Source organism: Chaetodon auriga, chromosome 11 (genome assembly GCF_051107435.1).
Source record: "Chaetodon auriga isolate fChaAug3 chromosome 11, fChaAug3.hap1, whole genome shotgun sequence".
NCBI lineage: Eukaryota > Metazoa > Chordata > Actinopteri > Chaetodontiformes > Chaetodontidae > Chaetodon > Chaetodon auriga.
In genome coordinates this window covers 7,569,540-7,595,475 of record NC_135084.1, presented here as the reverse complement: position 1 = coordinate 7,595,475, position 25,936 = coordinate 7,569,540, and the positions used below count along the sequence as shown (strand labels likewise).

General features: G+C 42.0%; 2 protein-coding genes across 2 annotated transcripts; one reads left to right on the top strand and one right to left on the bottom strand.

Moving 5' to 3' along the window:
* The first annotated feature begins 4,322 nt into the window (after window positions 1-4,322).
* opn3 (opsin 3) lies at window positions 4,323-11,721 on the top strand. Its single transcript, XM_076743948.1, has 4 exons — window positions 4,323-4,732; window positions 6,868-7,187; window positions 9,992-10,243; window positions 10,902-11,721. Exons 1-4 carry the CDS (start codon window positions 4,414-4,416, stop codon window positions 11,172-11,174), a joined length of 1,164 nt encoding a protein of 387 aa, XP_076600063.1. The 5' UTR covers window positions 4,323-4,413; the 3' UTR covers window positions 11,175-11,721.
* Window positions 11,686-25,279, bottom strand: kmo (kynurenine 3-monooxygenase). The gene is made up of 15 exons (XM_076743947.1): window positions 25,184-25,279; window positions 24,777-24,846; window positions 24,567-24,664; window positions 23,888-23,977; window positions 23,013-23,061; window positions 20,910-20,997; window positions 18,757-18,922; window positions 18,557-18,628; window positions 17,107-17,228; window positions 16,378-16,525; window positions 16,241-16,298; window positions 16,060-16,142; window positions 14,994-15,095; window positions 14,845-14,904; window positions 11,686-13,205 (listed from the first exon to the last, which is right to left on the bottom strand). Exons 1-15 carry the CDS (start codon window positions 25,241-25,243, stop codon window positions 13,059-13,061), a joined length of 1,413 nt encoding a protein of 470 aa, XP_076600062.1. The 5' UTR covers window positions 25,244-25,279; the 3' UTR covers window positions 11,686-13,058.
* Window positions 25,280-25,936: the final 657 nt, after the last annotated feature.

Here is a 25,936-nt window from a genome sequence, read left to right as displayed (position 1 = left end):
CAATCTGTGACTCACTGTGATTACAGTGTAATTCTGGCCGCCCTTGTAGCTTCATGGAATTTGTCTTGGGTCTCGTGACACATTAGAACAAATTGATTAAAGTGCTTTGGGGGAAATTCTTGACATTGTTCCTCCACAGTCTACACATGCACATGTACACAGCATTTGATTCATTTCTATTCTTCAGTCATTCAGGACGTTCAGAGGTAAGAGATTATTTTCTGCTTGATCCAAACACCACATAACTTGCAGCACATTTTGTTTACATCTCTATTTTAATCTTACCCTGTAATAACCTTGAATGTATCTTTTACATATCAAAGACAAGGATGCTGCTGGACTCAAACATTCATACATTTTTTTCCTCTGACAGACAGAAGAGCTCCTTTGGCAAAAGACACTTTGTAATGACGGTGAGGAGGAATGGTGATATGTAACGCTGAAATGTCTCCATCGCTGTGCTAATGGCATTGACAGTCCCTGTTCTACAAGAGAAATGTCCTCTTGCAGTAACTATTGAGCTTCATGACCTTAAACAGTTTAAATCCAACATCGACAGACTGATAATGCACAAGCAATTAAGCTGCTACAAAGGGTGGAAACAGAAGCTAAAAGAAGACTTTCCTTTAAACTGATGCACCTTACCATATGCATACACTGTGTACAGCAGTGCATCACAGCCTGTCCTGAACCTCCACATTCATATTCTCCTCTGTTAATCCCTCAGTCACAGCAGGGATTATAATGCACCAATTTGAGAGAATTTGGTTTTTGGCACATGCATTATTTTTACACATTATTTTTTTTAAATGAGCAGGAAGAACAGCTCCTATAGTAATGAATATGGCCCCTATAGTGCCACTTCAGGTGTCACAGCACTCTGGTGAGATGGAAATCTGTACAATAAGTATGACGCTAGAGCTGGCAGGAAAATAAACTCAGATTAGCATAAATGCCAGACACAGATGGAAGCAGCAGCCTCCTTCTACCACCTCTAAAGTTCACAAATCAAAATGAATGTATCCTGTTTGTGAAGTCTAGCCTAAAAAGGACCAGCGCGTCATGTCTCATGAAACCACACCTTGCTGTTTTTACATTTCGTTTTTTGCATAAGAGACCAAATATGAACCTAGCACTGAAATTTAGAGGTGTTTGTAGGTGGACTTTGTTACCTCTTCAAAGTCAGACAAGCATTTTTTCTTTGTTTCCAGGAGAGACTCAACAGACTGTTACAAACATAAGGCTGGGCCAAGATAGAACTCTTACCAGCAAGTTGTTTTCTGGCCGACAGACCCACACATTAAAGAATTAGATGGGAAACTGTTGTAATGGACCGAAAAACAAAACCTACACTGAAAAGAAACTTGGTTAGGTGCTTAAATGTGTTTTTAAATATTGAAATAGGTGGGAGTACAAAGGCTACATGAATATTCATAATGGATACACTGTTGTGTTTTGGGGGGAGGTTAGCTTGCCATAGGTTTTTATTTGCCTCCTTTATCATCATGTATAGATTTCAACTTTTTTGCATTGTTTAAATCATAATTTGTAAAAACTGAATGGTGAAGTAATTTTTAAAAAGCAGTAGACGTATTTTACCTCGCTGAAGAGAGTCTTACATATTTTCCACAGACAGTTGCTAAGTTAGCTAACTGCATTCTGGCTCCAGCAAAGAAAGCATATTTCCCATAATGGTGAACTATTTCTTTAACCCCCCTGACCCTGCCCCGACCTTTTGACACCTCAGAAATGACTCACTCCTTAATTCTAGCTTTCTTCTGGTGCAGGAGCTTAATTTTTCCATTTGAGGTAAAGATTTTGCAAATTTCCAATAAAGAATACATGTTTAGGACTCAAATTGCTTTTCCAGCTGAATACAAAGATGAAAATGTCAACAAATGAACACCTTAAGTTTTGCCTGCAGCTGTGTGGCCATGCGTAAAAGTGGTTGTAATGATTGAAGGGCCCTGATTATTCCCTCTTCTCTGGATCTCCACACCAGTTCATTCACAAGAGACTGATGGTGATTTACTCTGTGCCTGAAAGGAGTCAGAGTAAAGGTGTAATAATACTAAATTCTCTCCTCATGCAAGTGGTGTCTGTGATGTCTGAAATGCTGATGATTGTGACAGTGAAAAGCCATTTAGAAATTCATTAGAAAACCAATTCACAGTACAGTGAGTATTATGCTACAGTAATTGCATCTCAGGGGGCACAGTGGTTACTTGGGTGTATGCAAGCAGATGTGCTTTGCTAAAGATTGAAGGCTCATGTGCGCACAGATTAGCTTTAATAAGATTCCACTAGATAGAACCTGTTATGTTCATCGCTTCTTATTAAATTGAGAGACAGACAAACAAATGAGAGGAGAGAGAGAGAGAGAGAGAGAGAGATGGACTGTGAGAAATGCTTTGATTGGAAGCTTGACCTAGTTGCAGAAACTCTGACCAGAGATAAAAAGCACAAGAGGAAACTCAAACAGAAGCATCCGTCTTTAAGTACTGATGGAAATGATGTCAGCAGCAAAGACTATAGAATTAGATTAGAGAAACCAACAAACAAAAGAGTGACGCCTCGACCTGAAATTTGATGAATTGTTGTCAATAAAGCTGTTCAGTTTCTGAAATTTACCGCACCCAGTATAATGTATCATTCTGGTGATCTTTCTGATCTTTTAATAGGATTTTGCTATTTGTTTTGAAGTGTTGCTGGCCTGAACAATACATCTCTGGATTACTGGTGATGCATCCGTTTTCCAGCACAGTGGCAGCATTATTACACTGCTGTTCGTTTTGCAGCAGTCTTAACACTCAGAGGTCAATATTAATCATAAGAAAGCAATATGATGTGTGACAACATGGACAACAGGAAAATGAACCACTGACAACAGTGCTTGAAGTTCCCTTTTTTAACGCCCTTGGTGTAAAAAAGGAGAACAAATTTTATTGCAGTTCCAGCTGACAGAATAAATCCGGGCAACTTTGATTATGTCGAGATGAGTATAAAGCTTCATCTATACCTCAAATGAAATACCTTGAAACTATGAATGAACATCACAAGTGAGCTGCAGCATAATTAACACATTCCTAGAGAGAGAGAGAGAGAGAGAGAGAGAGAGAGAGAGAGAGAGAGAGAGAGAGAGAGAGAGAGGGGTGCACATCCCTGACACGCACTCTCATCTCTTTGAGAGAGATCTGCTATTTTGAATCAACCTGTAGGCACAGAGAAATGAGGTCAGACGCAAAACAACGTCGCTGCAGGAATCCAACATTTGAGCACAGTGACATTTTCTGTGCGGACAGACGAGACGAGACGAGTTGTAGAAGAACAGCACCTCAAAATGTCACAGGACGTACAGATATACCATGAATTTAGCAGAGTTGCTGTCGTCAAGCCCATGCAGAGCACGTGACACTGTGGGTCTGCTGAGTGGGGAAGTGACACTGCCAGGCCTTCCCAAGGCCAACAGACTCATGACGCTTTGGATCCAGGAAATGCACTTTTTCCTTTCCTGTCCTATCATTCTTAGAGCTCACATCCTAAAATATTACAACTCTAATAAAAGGTCACACATGATAAGTGTGCTCTTCATATAGACAGAAGCATCATTATATTCAGCTGTAAGGTTCTGGGAGCAGCTGGGGTGTGAGAAACATGCTCACCTGTGCTGCAGGTGAAAAACAGCATTTGTGAAAAGAAACAGATGTTTAGTGTTTAGTTCAGCCTTTTCAGCAGCAAGGACAGGTGTAGAAGAGTTGTTCCTTGTTTGTGTGTTCAAGCAAGAAATCTTATTCAGCTTTCAGGTGTCCATAATAAACGTCGAATGAAAGCAATCTGCAATCAGAAATGCATTTTTACATAAAAACACCATATATATATATTTACATATAAAGTCTTAGTGTAGATGCATAAATAAATAATTTGATTTCATTGTAACATTGATTTTTTTAATTGAAAGCATCAATTATCAATTTTCCTGTCGTAAGTGTAACACTGGACTTTGGTTTAAAAATAAAAGTGTCAAATATTTGTTAGTGTAAGCCTGCACAACATGAAGTTAATGAAATACTGCGTCATCTGTGAATGTGCAATTTATATATATATATCAGATAGCACTATTTGTTCTTAAATAATCGCTTTCTGTATTTTTCAAACTGAGCTTTACTTAGGCCCGTGTTCGTCGCCAAACATGTAGGTCAAAAACGATTTTACTTTGAAAGTATCTGCGGAAACGCATCGTTCATAATCGGTGTGGTTTGACTGTGGTACATTGACCCAGTTTCAGCAAACAGCAGTCTCGAGTTGGTTTGAATGAGCGGCGCGAGGAGCGCGTGGAGTGGAGCTGACAGTCTCTCGTGCGACGGAGCACATCGCGCGCAGCACAATGCTGGAAACCAAGTTTTCATCCACGCAATGAATCCTGTCAACGAAACCAGAGCCGAGAAAACTACTGAACATTACATTTTCGCACTTGGCACCTACAAACTTCTCGCTTTTACCATCGGCACAATTGGAGTTTTCGGCTTTTGCAATAACGTTGTTGTCATCATACTCTACTGTAAATTCAAGAGACTCCGGACGCCCACCAATCTGTTACTGGTCAACATAAGTTTGAGCGATTTGCTGGTTTCTGTCATCGGAATAAACTTTACGTTTGCTTCGTGCGTCAAAGGCGGATGGATTTGGAGCCAGGCAACATGCATCTGGGATGGCTTCAGCAACAGCTTATTTGGTGAGAGAAATAAAATGATCAAACAATATTTGATATGCATTTCACATAATAACTATCCTTACATAAAGTTTTTTTTTTGTTTGTTTGTTTTCCTAAAGACCAGTGTATTCAACTGTTTCCCCTCACTTCCCTCAATTATTCCTTTCTCGCGATTGTCAAAAACATTACAACCTGATTTAAACATAATTCGCACTATGACCAAACGCAGTCTAATGTAATGCAAATATGCAGAGGGCAGAGATGCGCTCATCCAGGATATAGACAGCTATATAACGCATGGAAAAGGGATATTCCACATAGAAATGCTTTGTATAAAATGCATGCAAATACAGGTGAAGGCTGAGCATGTTGAACATTTTTTCCTTCCTCTCTTAATTTGTGGATGGTTAAAACACAGACTGGGTCAGAAACAGTTTATTGACCCCTTTGTCTCCCCTTTGATGAGCTGCAGTGAAATCCTTACGACCTTGAATCCCATCAATATATGAACAACATCTTTTTTTCTGTGTTTATCAGACACAGTGTGTTTTTTAATGTAAAGTGAGCGGATCCCACTGCTTCCATTTTACTGTAACGTGACTGTCCATTCATTAGCTGCATTAAATGTGTGCAGGACTGAAGTGTGAATGAACACTCAGGGTCATTCTCCAGGTCCCCCTCCTGTGGGAACTGCATCTCAGGGGGGTGGGTGTGTGATAACGAGCTCATTAGAGCAAACCCTGAAGTCTTTCGCTGCTTTATCAGCAAACTAAACGCAGAGACGTGCTGGATGGTCGCCCTCGTCTTCTGTCATCTCATTGCCCTTTAATTGACATTGGCTTCTTTGCACATGCTGCCAAGAGCATGTTTTCTCACCTCTGTCATGTGGCACCACAGTTGGCAACAATGACTTTGTTTATCTGGTTTGCATTGCAGATATGTCACAGATGAGTATTTCAAATTAAAAGCGTGCAAAGTTGGTGCTTTTGTTCAGATTTATGGTTGATATTTTAATCTGAGATAGTCTTCTTTCAACATTGAGATGACATTGAGCAGAAGATGTGGTGTCCTGCTGCTTTGGCCAACACTCAGATGGGCAGGACAAACCTGGCAGATAATGGAGATTTCAATTACAGGCACATCCCGAGAACTCGCCAGCCCCTCCCCGAGTCATTCACAGCATTGTGTAACATGTTCACATGTCACACAGTTAACCATGGAATGATAACAAAATCCGGAGAGCCTGGCTCCCATCACCCGCACCTGATAAAAGGAATAAAATAAATGGTTCCCTGCCTGCAGGAGTTGTGATATAAAAATTGAGGTTCACAAAAATAAATGCTGCAGCTCTTTTCTGTGTCCTCTAGTCCTCTGTGCGCAAACATGCCGTCATCTTTTTTGCCTTATCATGTGCATTACTCAGAGGAGGTTGGTGTCAGTGTGCCCTACACACACAGGGGCCACAGGGGCTGCAGCAATGAGCCCTGGCAGGTCTGTCAATGCACATCTGTCCTGCTGAAACCCTATCTGGGGAGCTGAGACCCAAGCTGAGAGCACAACCTGAAGCAAGTCGTCGTTTAGTGTGTTTGTAATTTATTCGTCTGTTCAGTGACACTGTTCCTGTGTTGGTCCCGTTAATCAAGAGATTAGTGAATTACAGCTGGAGAGGAAGAGGGTATTGGAGTATGTAATTGGAGAGATGTATAGCTTAGGTCATGTGTATTGACTGGATAGACACAGCCATGGCTCTGGCTTGCAGATATGCTCTTTGTCCTTCATGCCATGTAATGTGAAAATGGGAACACAGTGATTCAGGGGATGAACAGAAGAGCTGCAAATATTTGAATGTAAACTGCACGCACTATTAGCACCAAACCGCTTCACTTTGTGTGGAAAAAGCAGGCTGTACAATACAGACTGAGGTCTTAGAGGTGTGTGTGTGTGTGGGAGGAAAGAGTCTCTCTCTGTGAGTTTTCAAGGATTCACAACAAAATGCTTGAGTGCGTTTTTCAGCTGCACGATGGTCCGAATTCTCTTTACACAAATTATGATGAGACTCGTTCAGTCCAAAGAGACGCTGAGTAGCCACTGACCCAGATCCTGCAGTGAGTGCTCTGCATTACTCAGCATGGCTGTCTGTCTCCCCCCGCCGCCAGGCATTGTTTCCATCATGACTTTGGCTGCTCTGGCCTATGAGCGCTACATCCGGGTGGTTCATGCGCAGGTGGTGGACTTCCCCTGGGCGTGGCGGGCCATCGGCCACATCTGGATGTACTCCCTGGCCTGGACGGGGGCTCCTCTGCTGGGGTGGAACCGCTACACGTTGGAGATCCACCAGCTGGGCTGCTCCCTGGACTGGGCGTCTAAGGACCCAAATGATGCCTCCTTCATCCTCTTCTTCCTCCTGGCCTGTTTCTTTGTGCCTGTGGGCATCATGATCTACTGCTACGGGAACATCCTCTATACAGTGCAAATGGTAAGTCTGCGAGTGAACTTTTTTCTGTTCAGTTAGCATTTCCATAAATTATGACTGAGTCAGACTGGTAAACAGAATGAATTACATAGGCTTGTGAATGGAGGACTGCTGATCAAAGTGTTCAGACTGAAATGTGGGAAAGCTCCATTAAGGCTGACAGTAGAAACAGGTGATTGTGCCCCTCCTCCACTGAAAAAAAGTTATGACTGAACAAATTTATTTGCATCTTGCTCCATTTGAGCTGCTTATCAATACAAATGTAAAAGAGCTGACACTTTGACTCCTTTTACCACTTCTGTTCATGTCAACAGACATTTCAGCTGCTTTCATCTTCTCTCAGTGGTCACACATCAATTGACGGTTCAGCTGTGTTTTTCTGTTGCTCTTCTACTAACAATTCCCCAGCTGTCATCTCTTACTCTCCAAACAGTTCAACTGCTTTGAAACCTTCAAACCCATCTGCTTTCACTGCTCACACTTCAGCGTCACTCAGCTTGCATCGAAAGTAACGCTTCCACTTAATTCATTACTTATATTCAAGCTAACACTTATTTCAGTATCTGTATTCCAGCTGATTCAAATGTTCTATGAATTTTTAACAGTGAACACACAGATGGACATTTTCTTCTGAAAATCTAGCCTTTTCTAATTAGAGATGTGAAATAAGGCTGAATATAATCTGGATGTTATTACTTTCAGCCAAAGTCTGCGCAGATACAGACTCTTCTGGCTCCGCTGGGTTTTCATTTTAATGAAAAGAAAATCCTTGACCCTAACTGGTCAAGTGCTGCCTTTCACTCCTCTTTCATTATGGGGTCCATTATCATAATATGCCTTTGTGCCTTCAGGCCTCCTCCTAAACAGTGGAAATCATTGGAAAGCTCATTGTGCTGCAGCATAGGGGTGCAACCTTAAGTGTTACTGATGTCATCAATCATAGAAGACAGTCTGGTAATATATGTCATGTGAGCATACTGTCAGGATGAGAGTTAAGCATTCAGCACCAAGAACAAAGGAGAAAGCCTGTGATGGAAATTAAGATCTGTTTGTGTCTGTACCATCTTCACCTGTTCACCGTCGAGGTGACGGCCCCTAAAGTCTTTGAACAGGATGAACGAATGTGTAAATGAGAAAGAACACTATATGGCAATCAAGTGACCTAGATGTCTGTCTGCATCGCAGGTTGGAGCAGCAGCTATATTTCCTCCGTTAAGTATTCGCAGCCATGTAGAAAGTGTGAGCTGCTACTTCCTCAGAGCCCCAAGCTCCAGTATCACAAAACTCCCTGAACACCTCAGAGGCCTGGGAGGACTTGTCACACGTCACAGTGTTTCGGGAGATGCTATGAAAATCTTCAAAGAGAAGCACTCGGAACCCTAGTTCAGGAGTATTTTGAGCTTGATGTACAGTAAATGCAATTGATCTGATTTGGCAAAGCCAGAAAATCTCACTGTAGACACGTGGAAAAAACCCGAAGAACAGCAGAACCTTAATATGGATATAGACTGTATAAGAAATGCAGAACACAAATAAAAACAGACGTTGTGAATTCATGAATAAATAAAGGAACTTGCAGTGGTTCAATCAGCTGCTGTAGACTGTCTTGAGGGAGTCTAGAAAGTTGGCATATGCTCTCTTATCTCATCCCTTTCGCTGAAGGGTAGAATGGAATCTAATACAGTGTCAGCCACTCAGTGTGTTATTGAGGAATTACAGTGTTGCTTCCATTAGCTGTTAACTATTACCAGCGTTATGGAAATAATGCTTTATAGTAAATACTTGAAAGTAGTTGTACAGGCTTTGACAGAAACATTCAATACATTCAGGGGTGTCTGTGCTGCAGTCCTGCTTGGTCTGACTTGACCAGTAGGGTGGCGCCAGACTGGAGCAAACTGTGGGTAGATATTGCTCTTCACTGACTTCTTGACTCTGCGTGTGCTACTGTTGCACTGCATTTTGAATGTAGCTTTGCATCTAATAGCGCATGCAAAGAGAGTGGATTAGTTAGACAATGTGCAAATTACAAAGATGCCACTTTTGTTGTCATAACTAGTACTTGTTTCCTGGTTTCCCACTTCCTGTTCAGCAGGATGGTTTCCTAGCGTGTGTTCTTCCCCATGATCACTTCTGTAGTTTGTTTGGTTCCAAACCACTTCTCTTTTTTTGCTGGAGAGTTTGGCTGCAGTAACACACTGCAGCATCATTGCATAAGATGTGTTCACAAATGCATTCAAAAAATTCAAACATTTTTTTCCCAAGCTGAGGTCAGGACAAGATATATCGGAGGCGTCTCAAGATGATTAAAAGGATCGGAAAGAAGACAAAAAATGTCTCTGCTATGCTTCCTTCTGCACAATGATACAGTTGATGGGTGTAGTTAGATAGAAAGAAAAGCATTCCTACATGAAACTGCTCACAACGAGGTCTGTGCATTATCCTGAGTAACCGGCTCACGATTTCTGTGAAGAGACATTGCTGTTGAATGCCATCTAGTTCCATCTCTCCAGCTGATATCTCCAGAACTCTACCTCTAAGTCATCGCTGTATGATTATGACGGGATGACATTCAAACCTTACGTAATATAACCAAACTAGCAGCATCTTGACTCCAGATTAAGGCATTTTGAGAAACCTTTGTTTATTCCTGCTTTTCTTCCGCTCTTCTTCACATGCATACACATTGAGACAGTCAAACCCGGGGACTGCCCAGTCAAACCACAGACGTCCATCCAAACCAGCAACAATGTGGTCACAACACTGTATCCCCCTCATGATAGCATCTTACTCTCTCCTGTTTCCCGTAGTTGCGCTCCATCCAGGACCTCCAGACGGTTCAGATCATCAAGATCTTGCGGTACGAGAAGAAGGTTGCCATCATGTTTTTCCTGATGATCTCCTGCTTCCTGTTGTGTTGGACGCCTTACGCTGTTGTGTCCATGATGGAGGCCTTCGGCAGGAAGAGCATGATCTCTCCCACAGTGGCCATCATCCCCTCATTCTTTGCCAAGTCCAGCACAGCCTACAACCCTCTCATCTATGTGTTCATGAGCAGAAAGGTTTGTAGTCCTTCAGTTTTCTTGCTTTGTGTGGCTGCGAGGGTGGCCCCAGTTAAAAGGTTTTGCTGCTGTCTACAATACATCATGTTTGGCTGAAGAGTTCTGACTGGCCAATTTCTGCGTGTTCAGTCAGTTTTTTTCACCTCCAGTGACCATAGCTGAACTCAGAATTGAATATGGACAAATAGGGCAAATCAATAGCATCTCAACTGGGGGCGATGGTTTGTTCTCTTCTTGTGCTGCGTCAGTTTGTGGTTTGAGCAGGAAATCCATTATCAGAGTGTTTTTATGGCATGTTAACAGAATATAGTGCAGAATTTGATTTCCCGTAAGTACATATTTAGGTGAAATTTTGCAGAAATAAGGGAAAAGTGAGAATCTGCTTCTCAGTATGTTTTCCCGTAAGTGTTCTGACTCATTTTTCCAAGCCTTAATATGTACAATATGCATGTATTGTGTGGGTAGGAGTGAAATTGTCACTTGACTAGCCTTCGTTTGCTATAGTCGTATGAGGCTGTATCTCGTGTGTGTGTGTGTGTGTGTATGTGTGTGTGTTTGACAGACAAATGAGAGTGGAAAGGGTGTTATTTCATCCCTGTGATGACTACCATCCTTTCATCTCTTCCCTCTGCTTCTCTTCCATCTCATGCTCTCACAGTTCCGGCGCTGTTTGCTGCAGCTGCTCTGCTCTCGGCTGTCTTGGCTGCAGCGCAGCCTCAAAGAGCGCCCCCTTGCGCCGGTCGAGCGCCCCATCCGACCGATCGTCATGTCCAGGCCGTGCAGCACCAGGGACCGACCCAAGAAGAAGGTGACCTTCAGCTCCTCCTCCATCGTCTTCATCATCACCAGCAATGACTTCCACCACCTGGATGTGACCTCCAAGGCCCGAGATTCCACAGAGGTTAATGTCATCCAAGTGAGGCCATTGTGATCTACAAGGACTTTTGCTTCTCACCCCACCACTCAGTATGCCTTAGGACCTAACTTGCAATTCCAAGCCAAAATAATCCCGTCTGACCTCCCTGGACAGTTCTGCATCCACACGCAGTTACAGACTTTTTACGATGAATTGTAAATATCCAACTGTCAGCCCAAGATTTCAACTAAACATGTTTCCTGACAGTGTTTTGTCTACGCAGGTAGTATAAACGTGTGACACCCTCATTTAACATCAGTTGTGGTGAAGTGCATAATGATGTAGTTAAAAAGTAGTGATACGTTTTACTTGGACAAAGAACACTTATTTATTAAATATACCATACAGTATGTGACAACTGCAGAAATGTGTTGAGTATTTAGAGGCCAGCAGTGTTATGGACCTGAGTATGGATCAACATGTGATAGCGTATTTTTTTTGGTTGGTACCCAACTGCAAGTGTGAAAAAGGAAAATAAGCCTTAGCTCTCTAGCCATAAACCATAATACACAAACTGACATTATTGTGTATGGATTCAATAAAGAGATCCTATTTTAAGCTATCTAGCTTGTGTACCTTATCTCATTTCAATCTAAATCCCCAGTGTAACTAGAGCAGTCACTGTGAAATGACATTTGGTGGATTTATATGTATGAGGAGTGTAATTAGATAAGAGGAGATGAGGCTGGGACCTCAGTATGCTCCAGTGAGACTCTCCTTTCATAACCTCCTGGGCTGTCAGCTATGAATAGCCTTGATGAATGGATTTCCATAGCTGATAAAACCCTTATTCATTGAGGATGTGTGAGTGAGTGACTGAGTGGTCTTTGTGTTTATATTGTTCAGTTCGAACAATAGTTTGACATATGGAAAATACACTTGTTTGCGTTCCTGCCACGGGTTAGATAGGAAGATTGACATGACTCTCACATCTGTTCACAAAATATGAAGCGACAGTATGGCCAGGAGATGGTTCGCTAAGCTTAGCAGAAAGACAGGAAACAGCTAACCTAGCTGTGAAGCTCTGTACATCTGGCAGCAGTATGCAGCTAAATCAGGCACCTCTCAGTTCAAGGACAGCAAACTTCAACGGGAAAAAAGGGACTTGAGCGCACTGATTGATTTGCAGCCTTCAAGTGTGCAAACAGAATCTGTTTGCCAGCTTACCAGCTGCATATTGCTTGAAGATACATAGAGACCCCCGTTTTCTGAGTGCATCTTCAGAATCTGTTTGCACATAAAGCATACAGCTAGCAGGCTCCAGTTCCTAATCCTGCCTTTTTACACTTTTTTATACAGAATACACAAAAGAGATATAACATCTCAATTATCAAGCTTTAGAAATACTGCTAGCTAGATATTTATTTTACTTGTGCAGCCAGGCTAGCTGTCTCCATTTTTTAACTAAGATAAGCCAATGGCTTGCTGGCTGTAGTGTCATGTTTAAAGTACTTTAAATGAAAGTGGTACCAGTACAGGTGATGATATGTCAGGAAGTTGATATTGTCCCAAATGTCCCTCATTCTGCATAAAGTAGTAATGGAGCTAAAGACATAATACAAATCTGAGCTGTGAGCTGAGGGAATGTGTATTTGCAATTCATTTATAAGCATCTATATAAACAATATAATGATCAGATCTAAAGACTGAAAAATCCACTGTAAGGCTCCTTCAGTCAAGCCATTATCAGTTAAACACTGATGGAATGTTATTATCAATCATTGTGACTGGAATAAGTTAGGGCAATTATTATAATAGTACAGTAATTTGCATGGCAGAGCCTTCATCGAGTTAATTAGAGGATTCAATCACACTCTAATTAAAATTTGGACCCTCTCAGTTCATTCTAGTGTTTGATGCTCCAGTCTTTGCACTCGTCCGTCAGAGCAGAGACAGTGCTCACGGGGCCTTGAGGGCCATAATCCTGTTCCAAATTCCCTCAGCAGAGACGATGAGCTTGTTGATATCAGGAGGATTTTTGATGAGCAAGTAGGAGCCTCCCAAAACTGCTCCTGTAGCGCTGAACAGTAGGCTGCGGTTTATTACCTGTGAAAAAGACACAAAAAAACAGCTTGGGCTTTGTAAATGAGGAACGTCAGTCTGTCAAAAGCACATCACAACAGCAGAGAAAACACCCTCTCTGTGTCTCCGGTAACACTATAGTAAATGGGTTCCGTAGTTTTCGGAGAATATCGTGGAAAGGAACTGATGTGAAGTTACAAATTCACTAAATACTTAATTCATGGGAAGGTTACTGACTAGGGGCTAATTGTAATTTGGTACTAATTACAGGTAAACAGAGGCCAAGTTTAATTTATTCTAGTTAATTCATTTCAATTAACTGCTAGTGTGACCTATGAAATATTCTATTCAGTGCACAACACATCAGCGATAATTAAAAATCATACAGTTATGCAATACTGAGCATACTATTCAACAAACGTGGAGAATGATAAGGTTTCCCAGAATAAATGAATAGTTATTTGGGTTTAATGGATTTATGTTTCTCAGATTTTAGCAGTGTCTGGAAACATTAATTCAACACATTACTGACTGTTGGCAAATGACTCACTCATGACATGATGTTGTTGTTTTTTAGCAGTTTTGAGTTAAACTGGTAAGACCGAATGTGGACCATTTACTCCACATGGACTGTGGTACTGAAGTTAGCTGGCCAGATCTTGTTAAAATGGGATAAGAGCCATCTCATCAGATACTTTTGAGAGATTTATGTCCACACATCACCAACATTTAGAAAAGAAAACCTTTAAGTCTACAGCCATGTTAGCGGCTCTGTGAGGCCGTACTGGCAAGCAGTGGTGCAGGGAGCTAAATGCTAACTCAGCATGCTAACATTCTCACAGCAACAGAGCTCATGTGCTGATGTTTTTAGCAGCTATAATATTCACCATGTCAGTTTAGTCATTCATCATGAAGGGGGCATGAACATCACTAAAATTTCATAGATATTTCAGATTTGACCAACAAGCCTCGCTAAAAATCCAGATAAATAGTTAAATCCTAAATATCAGACTTATCTAACACAATGTGTGCGTGAAAATTTGGGGTATTGTATTATATTTTTAAATATCTGTAATTGTGAAAGAAGGTTTAATGCCTTGTGGCATCATGCACTCTCTGCAGCACACCTCACTTTGTCCATGTCAGTATCCCATTATTTTATTTTGTTACCAGCTATGCTCTGCTGCCGTATATGCTGCATCACACAGCAGTTTTTCTCCACCAAATAGAGGTCATTTTGCCCTTTGCCCAGAAATCCCTGCAGGTTTAATCAGTTTACAGGGGAGGCTGTGAAATCCCTGCTGTCCTTCTGACTGTGGACCATTAGCGCCGAAGCCCTCAGCACAGGTCACAGCACACAGTTCAACACAGCGCCAAGGACTAAGCAGCTCATCTATAGCCAAATGTGAGAAATCAGAAACATTTCTTTGTGCGGCAAAAGCTCCGTATTTGTGGTAGAATAATTCAAATGCTTCTAAAAGCGGAAGTATTTACCCGGTGGGAGTCACATCTGCCTTTCATGCTCAGTGCGATAATACTGCGACTTCAAAAGAGGCTCGAATTACAATATTAAAATGTTCAAAGGTATTAAATATTCCCCAAAAAGTAAATTGTATGCAGGGAGGATGAAATGAAAGAGACACATCTTCTCAAAGTGTCTTACTTTGTCTTGCCAATGCCAGTGCTTCACAGCTTCATGGTACCTTATCCTGGTGAAAGTGACCTGGAGGCAGCGAAGGGCAACAAATGACACAGATTTCGTTGTGGACCAAGCGGTTTGACAGCCATCAGTTTGTTGTTTTTGACGCTTACCATTGTGTAAAGTGGAATTATCGTCTTTGGCATGAGGAAGTGGAGAATGTTGTCAACATGTTTTCTGAAAAGGAACCATCTGGAGTTGACATGGGCTCTCATCTACGAAACAAAGAGTGCATGTGTTGGTGAAGTGAACCATATGTCCTCCATCATACCCTGAGCCCAAGCTGGCTTAGTTATGACTGTGAATGGCCTTTCCATACATCTTATATACAAGCAGTGCAGGCTATGAATTATCAAGTGCGGTGGAGATCACACTAATAACATAGCGTTAGTGGGCAGTAATTAAAAAATCATTAACAATTAAGGAGGATGTCTGGAGACTGTTGATGTTAATTTGATTTATGAGCTGCAGTGCTATGGAGAGAGAGTCACACATTTAAAGTACACTTACTCTACTACTGTACTTCTATGTGATTCTGGGGTACTGTGTATTTCCATTTTATGCTACTTTATACTCCTACTTCACTAGATTTCAGAGGGAAATATTGAACTCTTTAATACATTGCATTTATTTCTCAGCTATGGTGAGTATTACTTTTCAGATTAGGACTTTACATTTAAAACAAATCTCCCATCTCCCAAAGGAGAGGGCTCTTAAGCTGCTAATCATTTGATTTTATAATACAAATATCAATTATAGCCACTTGTACTGGAGCGTTTTTATACTGTGTGCTGTATACTGTTGTGCTTCATCAAGATCTCCTCTTCTCTGTAGAGTGCTATCTCATACAAAAGCAGTTCAGTGCTTAATATTAAAAAAGCAAAATAAACCAGCAAAAAAAAATGCTGATGAACAAGAACAACATCCACGCATACATACATATAAATACACACCCATACCAACATACATGTTGCGCAAAGTAATTTGAAGTCCTTTACATAGAAACAAAGCAGCAAAAAGTGCTCATCAGCAAGGACATCTATGTTTACCTACACATAAATGCCCGTAAAGATGCACACATACTATCGTACATGCTGTACAAATATGGTGCATCCATTCAAGAAGATGTCTGACTGAATAGCAAGGTCTTCTGTCTGGTTTTAAATGAATATACATTACTTCAATGTAGTTGTACATGGCCAGGTCTGCAATTGCATGGTCATCTGGAACTCGCACTCTGGAATACTCAGTCAGGACAGCACCTGGACGGACGCACACGGGACAAGAAGACATTTGTTTCATGAATTGTCACTTCGCTCTCTGTGTCCCCTTCCATGGTTGTTCATTTGAAGATACTTACTGAAATCCTCATTGAACTGTTCCATTATTTCTTCAAAGACAATGCAGTCCTCAAAGCCCTACAAAGCACACATGGATGAGTGAGTCTCCATTTAATACCTTCCTGCCTTTTCTTCTCTTCCATTTAGTGTTACTTACAGCGTTCATCCCCTGCCCATAAAAAGGCACCACTGCGTGGGCTGCATCGCCCATGAGGACACATTTGTCGCCAATGTGATATGGGTCGCACTTGACAGACACCATGGCCTGCCCAGGCAGTCGGAAATAATCCCTCTTGAGAGCATCACTGCGAGGCACAAATGGAAATAAAACAATTACAAACTCATTTTGAGATATTCATTTTGACAGTTGCTTTTTCTCAACAACAGCCTCTGTTTTGCACTCGCTAAAGAAGCATCTGTCACATCCGAGAAAGCTAACACAACCATGCCGCATATGCCCCGGTGAAATGAAACATTTGAGCAGAGGAACGAATGCCTGCATTCAGCTGTTTATGCCTGAGCACTCCAAATAAAGTCGGCCAAGAGAGGAAGTGAGTGAATGAAGCCTCAAGCATTTGTACAGCTCATGCTTATCTGTGTGTCACCCACAACACACTGTTCACCTCAAATTAAAACCTCACCGCACAGAGCCACGTAACTCCAAGCATGCATTTTCACACCGCACAGATCATGGCTGAGGATGCGCTGGAGTCGACGGGATGGTGAGAAATGAAAGGGTTTTTGAGGATGGCTTGGTAGGATGGATGAAGAGACAAAGGCAGTGGGGGAACGGGGGGGAGACAGAGATCACAGAGAGTGGAGAGAGAGACAGAGAGAGAGAGAGAGAGAGAGAGAGAGTGGCAGTGGAGGTGAGAAAGTCACTTACACTCCTATTAGAGGTATGGTGTCAGGAAAGTATTTCTGGAAAAACTCGATGACTTCATCTCCGGTGGTGATCTTCTCAAACTCATCAAAGGGCATGAAGAGGGTACAGGTGAATGTCTTGTCCTAAATTGGAAAACAAACACAGTGCACAGCAATGTTAGCTCTCAAATTCCATTGTGACGCACTTCTTGTCAGTTTCAATTGAGTCATCTTGGAGCGGCCTGGTAGCCGAACGGTTACAGCGCGTGCTGTGTGGCCGCAGGGTTCGGTTCCAGCCGCCGACCTTTGTTGCATGTCATATTACTCTCTCTCCCAATTCCTGTCTGCCTCTTCACTCTCACCGTCCAATCAAGTGAAAAAATGCCCCCCATAACAGTCATTGAGTCATCTTAATTTACACAAAGACATTACACTTGGTTACAAGATAATTACGAGATTCACTTTTTACTACACAAGGTTCTTACTTAGCTATTCTCCAAGCTTTCAGACTTGGCGATGAGACACGGCCAAAAGGACTGCAAGTAATTAAAGTAAGTGAGCCTTGCATTTCCAATAGCTTATCACAGATGTGATCTCAAAGTCAAGAATGAACCCATTGCACTGACAAAAGTAAAAAATACATCCTTTCATTCATGCTGCATCCTGTGGTATTCCAGGACATTAAACAGGCATTTTATCATTTGTGATACTTGAATAGAAATTCACATTACTTTCATGGGCCCGAAAAATCATCAATGCTAAACTCATTATAGAATCTTCCATCCTCAATGCAAATGTAATAGCCAAACTACACTCAGTTCCAGTGATGGATGAAAGCACATGGGGGAATGTGGGCATGCCATTATGTGCCCATCTGAGCAGGTGCTATCTATCAACATCACAAAGTCCTCCCCAAGGACCTTTTAGCACCGTTTCTGTTACCATGGCGTCCACAGTGGCAAGGATGTGTTTTTCTTTTGTTTTTCTCAAGCCTAATGTGTTCCTGGGAACTAGGGCAGCGAGTGACAGTGCAGACGCACTCCGAAGTCAGCTGCCTTAACCTGGGCTCACTGAGGAGAGCAAAACTGTTGTGCTGAGTCGGCCATGCAGAAAAATCACTGTGGGATTAAGAAGGACAGGACGGGCAGAGAGAAGTCTGACAAAAGCAGAGAGCGAGACTGATGAGAAGGAGGACATGACTGCTGTGTGGAAAGTAGGCAAGATTTGTGTTGAGTAAGCCTCTCCTGGCTATGAAGCATCTGTAAACAAGGCTAATTAACTCTGTGAGGACATCCCGGAGGTCAATCACGCGCTGAAATTCTCTGAAGTGATTATGCTTTTGTCTTTCTGTAACAGCTAGCGGTTGCCAAAAAATGTGTGGTAATAACCTCACAGATATACAGCTCACATTGCTCAGACTGCACCGTGCAGGCAGAAAACACAGGAGAGAGGACAGTACAATTTACACTCACCAAGTTGGGCAGGGCGATCATCATGAACGTGTTTCGTGGCCAGATGTGCAGATAATTAGGCTTCATGGCAAACTGCGGGGCCGAATGATGAAAGTGGGACAAATGAAGAAGGAATTAAACAATGGAGAAGAAAAATGGAGTGTAACAGCAGCAGGATCTCACCACTGTCAGTAAAGGAGGCTGCTGTACAGAGGACTGACCTCTCCGTTGATGGGGGGCATGGTGAGCTCCATGTAGCCATGGGGGATGTAGGTCTGGCTGTAGTTGAAGCGGCTGCGACGGAGGAATTGCTTGCGGATGGCAGAGAAAGCTCCATCGCAGCCTACAATCAGGTCTGCCTCGATCTGCTCTTCAGACCCATCTGACCTGAGACACACACCAGCAGGGCAAATCAACCTCAATGAACGCTGCGCTGACATCCATATGTATAGAAACTAAACTGGTTTAACAGACTCGTCCTTTCATGTTTAGCCTGAGAGTCCTTTACATTATTCAGAAAGTAAGCAGTCTGCATGTTTAATCATCTAATGAGTAAAGTCTACTTTTCAGGCAGAAACCTGGAATCAGGCTTGCTACAAGCAACGTCCCGATGCCTACGCACCTGTCAGCAGGGCTGACTCTCAGGTGTGAAAAGAGAGCTCCTTTGTGGATTAGCCTGAGAAAATCTGTGTGGGGCCCTCAGGCTAAGGTTTGAGGTTTGATTTAGTCTAATGCAGACAGAAAACTGAATGTTGAGCTTTTCTTTCTCACACTTGACCTTTTCACCTTTTCAGTTAGACCACTGACTACAACAGACAAACAGACAAACAAATGCTTTTGAGTCTGTGCAGATATTTCATATTTTTTCAGGTGGAGATTTAAATGGTACATGAAGGAGATGATCTTCATGAAAATAGCTGCATTTAACTTACAAGCAACTCACTAAATACACAGTATTTGATTGACTTCAAACCCGAACTATGGTGATGGCACCATCTGTATAACAGCCCAGTTGAATGGTGGGGGCTTTTTCTGATTCATAGCCATTTCACTCAGTCGTGATAGTCACAGATGATGGCATCGCTGGCCACTATATACACACAGTAAACTGCTAAGTATTACCCAAATACATTCTTAGCTCATCTCATTTAATGATCCTTGCAGGTGACGTAAAGGTGTTTTTTTTTTTTTTGGCACCAAATTGCTCGGACACAAATCAGCTTTGCTCCACGGCGTTATTCATTTAACTATTCATGACCCCACAGACATTACTGCATGCACTCATGCATTTCAGGTCACATCTTGCATGAGGCTGTGCAGGACCATGAAGTCCAGGGCTTTGGATGGAAACATAAACAGTACAGTTGAGGTACTTCAGTCTGGGCCAAAGCGGTGGACCCACATTACCATCAACAGAGCCACAACGTTTGCACGTGTGAGGATAAATATCTGGTAATCCTGCAGAAAGACTGGAATCAGTGTTCAGAGATATTGTAAGACCTCATTAACATGTTGTTAGCTTTAGTTTGATGATAAGAAAGAAGAAAGCAGGTTGTGCACATCCATTTAATGCCCTGGCTCGTACGGGAGGATACTGACGATCACTTTGGCGTAAGACTCTCTGTGTACTTTTAATTATATAAGCTGGAGGGAGCAAATATGAGGATAGAGGGAAGGTTGTGTCCTGGGTGTACTTGGTGCACACCGTGGTGACTTTTGGATTCAAGGTACACTCTGAGCTTTTACTTAAAACTCAACTTAATTAAAGTGCACGAAAGCGTTTGTTCACCGTGGCGAGAACTGCACAGTGACTCATTATAATCCACAATTTTTAACTCGGTACGTGTTGGACCACCAGGAATAAAAACAAATAATTAAACAGAAATTGCAGCATTCACATCAAATGGATTTTCACACATTTGAGATAAGGCTGGATTCAATTTAAAAACTCTGTGATCAAATTGAAGAGAGGTTGTGCTCCTGAATATTGTGGTAATAACTCTCTGGATGAGCACGCTAATGCCCGCAGCTAAAAAGACCTGGAGGTGTTTCAGTGTTAATTGGCTTGTAAATTGTGTGTCATATTTTCCTCAACGACAACCAATTACAGAACCACTAAAAAGTCACGTACAGAGGCTTCAAAGGCGACATGTTTTTCGCCTTTCCAGAACTCAGGCAGTTTACATGCACAAGGTCACATGTGCTTACATGTCGGTACACAGAGGGAACCAGATCAATACAGCTGTCGTTAAAACAAAGAGTCCAAATGAGCGCCTCCTAATCCCAGATTACCCTCCAAACAACATGTGTGTGTCTGTGAGAGTGTGTGCCGTGGGTACAGGAGTACACATGTGCTAGATCAGTAACTATTTACCTGACAAAGGTCATTAACCCTGTTTCAGCACTCCAGTCCTGCAACTTGTAGTCAAAGTTCAGCCTTGTGTTTGGATACGTCTCTGCCTCTGTGGAAGTAAAAGGTTACAAAATAAACTTACATCACAGACGCAGGCATGACACAACACCATGTGTGACAGGTAATATCTTGTTAAATCCACACGAAACCGTCCCAATTCCAATAAAATACACTGGGAGCACAGCCCTTCAGCAAACAGTTAAATCAATCCCCCGCTGAAGGGGAATGACCTCCTGCTGATTAGCATGAATCTCACGAACAACACAACACAGCAGTCGATGTGTCTGGTTTTGTGAAGACCGATGTTTAGCCTGTCACACTTTGCGAAATCTCGTCATCTCAGTGTTCATTCCAGGAGTCTGGATGGGCCCCGATAAGAGCGACGGCTTTACAATCAGCCTCTTTTTCAGCACACACAGGCAATCTAATTAAACACAGGCCCATGCTGTCGCACATTATCTCCAAGCGTGCATACTTCATTAAATATTAGGCACAATCCTTTTAGCCCGAAAAGACTAACACACCCCTTCATGTCCCCTGATGTACTCAAGCGGTTGAAAGCCTCGCATGAAGCTGACGCACAGGGAGTATTTGCAGCCGATAAGACTCATCTTGCGAGCAAACAGACCAATATGGGACAATTAGTGGGAAGAAAGAATACTGTCTTTTGACTTGGAGCTTTGTGACAGTTCATGAATTAAGAATGCACTGAGGGAACAGACTTTGGCAGAATTCAGGAGTATGTATTTGTTTAGAAAAGCGGCGTGGTGATCCTTTAAAGCATCGCTATGCAACTTTTGAAATAACGCATTCTTCTCTTGCAAATGAGAAGTTGAATTCGTTAGCGATAGATCTGCTCAGTCAGCACACTGAGGGGTTTAGCTGCTCCAGCCTTACTTGGTCACTCACTACGGCCTGCGTAATGGACACTCAGTGGTTACACTGATAGTTAGATTTCAAATATTTATGAATCATCATTATGTTTCTTCATTTCAGAGATATGTGGGTTTGTTACCAGTAGGGTTGTCAATGCCAGGGATGCTACTTTTTTTGTTCCGTTGTGGGGATATTTTGGGGTACTATACAATGCAGTAAATATAATGCACTATATAGTAAATATGGGGTGATTTTATACACAGCCTATGACTCCTCTCCACCTGTGCTCCTGCTTAGCACTTACCACTTCTAGCTGCTCAGGGAAAAAACTTAATCTGGCTTTAACCACCAATAAAGTAGTGGATCCTCTAATACATTTCTGCAGCAGCTTCATCATTAAACATTATTAGAGAGTGAATTCTCCTGCCTGCTTTATAAAATCAGATAATACAGGAGCACTGAATGGCAGGCCGTTAAGCTGGGACTAACTGCTATTCGCTCCCATGCTGTATGTCAAGTGTTTCGGTAGATATTCATTGATTTGTCCACACAGTTGCTATGAATGAGACTTAGAAACACAGGGAGAGTGTTGGTTAGATTGTCACTGCGGCTGTCAGAGGGTTTTTTTTAACCTCTTTTGGCCCAGTCACACCTCGAGGGGAAAATGGTTTATATAGCCTCATCTAAAATGAGAAGAGTCTTCTCAATAACTTAGATTTGTCTCTTTCACTTAATGGTCTAATTTTATTTCCTTTGTGCATGAGAGCTGAAGATTAAGATAATACATGTATAGTATTAGAGCGCCGTTCCATTCAGATTCATACGGCGCTGAAAGCATTAAATCCTAGTAAGACTGCTGTCGTAACTTTAACATAAAGGTGACTCAGGCACTTCTTCAAAAATTTTACTTCCCCTGGAGGATTAATAAAGTATGCTTTCTTCTTCTTCTCCTTCCTCTTCTTCAGACATGAGAACGGCGTGTTAAATTGCCATCACAGTAACATAAAGGGCTGCATGTCTGAATGGGGCTAAAAGGTTGCAGTGTTTTCTTGTAGGAAAGATGCATCATTTGAAGATTAAATTGCCATTTCGTCATTTCAGCACACACGCTGTGCCGTTGTATTCAGTGTTAATGCTCCAAGGTCGTCTTGGCTGAATTATAAAAAAGGACACTGTCAGTGTTCTTACCTGTTAGCAGCTGTTTGTTCAGATTGGCTCGGTCTACCGACAGGATGTACTGAAAGGAGAACAATCTATATTTCAGTGTAGTTCTACAGATACTACAGCTTTCCAAACAGAACTGCAGCACTGTTCATCTGAAAGGGAACAGGAAGCCTCTGTGGTTTAGACTCCGTCTCCCTACATTCATGACTCTACGTGCTTTCATTGTCTTTCTTGTGTATTTTTGTTTTATTCAACCATCTAAGTCCCCGTGAGATTAAGAATCCCTGCCAAACTGACAGCAGTGTAATTAAAAGCAGCTATTTTCAGACAGACTCACCATACATACAAATAAGAGGAGCATATTTCATCATGGCATACAAACCTAATTTTTGTTGGACTCTAGAGTCAAAAAAAAATCTGTCTTACTGCACAAGTTGTCACTTGTACTGTTCATCATTGGCTGCATCCTTAACTCACTTCAGCTCACATACCTCTGTGAGTGCAGTGTCTTTATGTTTCTGTATGTGTGTGCTTACGAACACACTTGTGATGGTGCATGTGAGTGGCAAAATTAATATTTAATCTGTCGACTGACTCAGCATATGAGGAATGTTGTACAGTATGTATATAAGAAGGTAGATGATTCTTTTCAGCACTGTGTTGGAAATAATTAACCTATTGTCTATATGCCAAGCACCTTCATGAAGTAGTTTACCAGAAAGTGACAAGATACAGTAATCCTGCATGACCATGCAACTAGCAGTCCTATCTAAGACATGCCATCAATCCTAGCTAACAGCTCTTTACAGTGTTATGTGTACAAATGAGCAGTAATGTACTTTGATCCTAGTTTGAATGTCTCCTTGCATGGCTATGTTACAGGACCTCCTCCAGCTTACCTGGCCTTTCTTGCCATAAGGGATCGGGGACTGTTTCCCACTCAGGGAATGGATCATTCTTGCATGCATGGGGATTCCCTGGGAGACAATCTGAGGACAAACCATTAATATATACAAAATGTTAAAAATGAAATTTATTAGCATTAAGGATAAACAATTCAAAATCCATGTTTTCACTCTCAATTTATTAGTGGATTAACTGGAAAAAGGGTGTCAGGCCATGGGCAGCGCAGCATTAGTTCATGTGGTGTGGTGGTGTGGTGGTGTTGTAATGTAAGCCTTGTTTTGTCTGGCAGAAAAGTCATGCAAGTGTAAAAAAAAAAGGGTCTGATGCAGAGTTCTCAGGCGGACATAACATGGCCACTGCAGGAAATGTGGACCAACACAAAAGATAGCTGACCTCAGAGGCCAGAATAAAACAACTTTAGTGGACTGCAAGCAATGAAAGCGGGGAGGGGCAGATTCCATGGGGCCTGGCCACATATTTAAAAGAGAACAAAAACTGAGGGGTTTCCACCCCACTTTCCTTCTCCACAGCCAATGACATGTGCTTTAAAAAGGCAGGAGGTGGGTGGGTGGGTGCGGGTGTATCACCATGCCCCTGCAGCCCTGGGATCAACCTCCCTGGACCTCATTTCTACTTAATGAGTTGAAAAGTGCATAGATTTGAGCAGCATACCCTCTCCTCCATTCCAACATGTTTGAGTGCTTGACGACCCCTGTGGGACAAAGCCAGGTTGATGCTTCTCCCCTTCACGATTTTGGCTTGCCGGATATCTGACCAAAATCACACACAATGTTTCAGTCTTACATTTGTGAAACTTTGGTTACCCTTTGAATGTGATGATGTTATTTACTGATGTAGGTTGCAAAGAGCTTTGAATACTACCTTCCCGAGTTTCAAACACTTGTACATCAAAGCCTCTTTTGGCAAAGAAGCAGGCGTTCAGTGCACCAACCTAAAGGGTGGAGAGGGGATGAGGACAGGTAATCGACAATTTTGCCAAAATCACTGTGCCATAACTCTACAAATATCAACTCCAAATAAAATGCGTAGCCAGTCCTAAACACTGCACTACACTTTTGTAATTTCAAATCCTGAATCCCACTTTTCAATTCAAATACACCTTTGACTGCAATATACAAAAAAGAACGTCGTCTTCTTTGCATGGCTCTGTAGAACTGTCATCTGTTAAAAGAGGATTGTTGTCTTCGTAAAAGATCAACATGCAGTCAAGAGCTCAAAAGACGCGCTGTACACTCAATTAATAATTCACTTTCATTTTCTTTTCTTACCAAACCACCGCCCACTACTGCTACAACTTTTTTCTTGTCGGATCTGCTGGATTCCTCCATAGTAATGACGGTTCACTGCTGGTTTGCCCTGCTCACTGTCCACTTCAAACTGATCTACTCAAGTCCTGGTTAAAGATTTAACAGAGGAGGGGCAGGCTGGGTCCCACCAACGTGGCTCTCTGCATCAGTTCCCCTTTCAGAGCAAACACAAGCGACAGATAACCGAAGACGCAGCTCTGGTGTCAAATCCGTGTACGTAAGGCAATTTATTTGGGTGGATGTTCAATTCCCTGAAAACAACTACCTGTATGACCGATTGTAATCCTACAGGTGAAAAAAAAAGAAACCCAAACAACCTGTTATATGTTGTCTAAAAAAAAAAGCGCTTCACATAAAAACCTTTCTTTAGTCGTTATGAGTGAAGAGAAAGACATGGTCACTGTAAAAGCTTATTCCAGGCGGTATGTTCAACTCAGCAATGCGTAAACAGGTGTAACAAATCGAAATGTCTCTAGTGACAGGTAATGAACGTCATTCAAAGGCAAAAGCATAGAAATATGTCGCCATCTAGTGGCTGTGTGATGACAGCTGTTTTAGCCGCTGAGAGAGAGAGCACTCAGTGTCGCTCGGTATTATCAATGGAACAGTAAAAGGCAAATTTTATTCCACAAAAATATAATCACAGCCTTCTCTTTTTTAAACAAAGAAACTGTGCAAAGTTAGTTATTTCCTTTGGTTGCCTTCACAACAAAG

What these genes read in the sequence shown, in the direction of transcription:
- kmo (XM_076743947.1), bottom strand. Translation starts at nt 25,243, where the DNA reads ATGGAGGAATCCAGCAGATCCGACAAGAAAAAAGTTGTAGCAGTAGTG. An exon ending in GAACAAACAGCTGCTAACAG is followed by an intron (nt 20,998 to 23,012) that starts GTAAGAACACTG and finishes TTACTTCCACAG; the next exon opens with AGGCAGAGACGTATCCAAAC. An exon ending in ACTGGCATTGGCAAGACAAA is followed by an intron (nt 13,206 to 14,844) that starts GTAAGACACTTT and finishes TCTTTTTCACAG; the next exon opens with GTAATAAACCGCAGCCTACT.
- opn3 (XM_076743948.1), top strand. Translation starts at nt 4,414, where the DNA reads ATGAATCCTGTCAACGAAACCAGAGCCGAGAAAACTACTGAACATTAC. An exon ending in TCCTCTATACAGTGCAAATG is followed by an intron (nt 7,188 to 9,991) that starts GTAAGTCTGCGA and finishes TGTTTCCCGTAG; the next exon opens with TTGCGCTCCATCCAGGACCT. An exon ending in ATGTGTTCATGAGCAGAAAG is followed by an intron (nt 10,244 to 10,901) that starts GTTTGTAGTCCT and finishes ATGCTCTCACAG; the next exon opens with TTCCGGCGCTGTTTGCTGCA.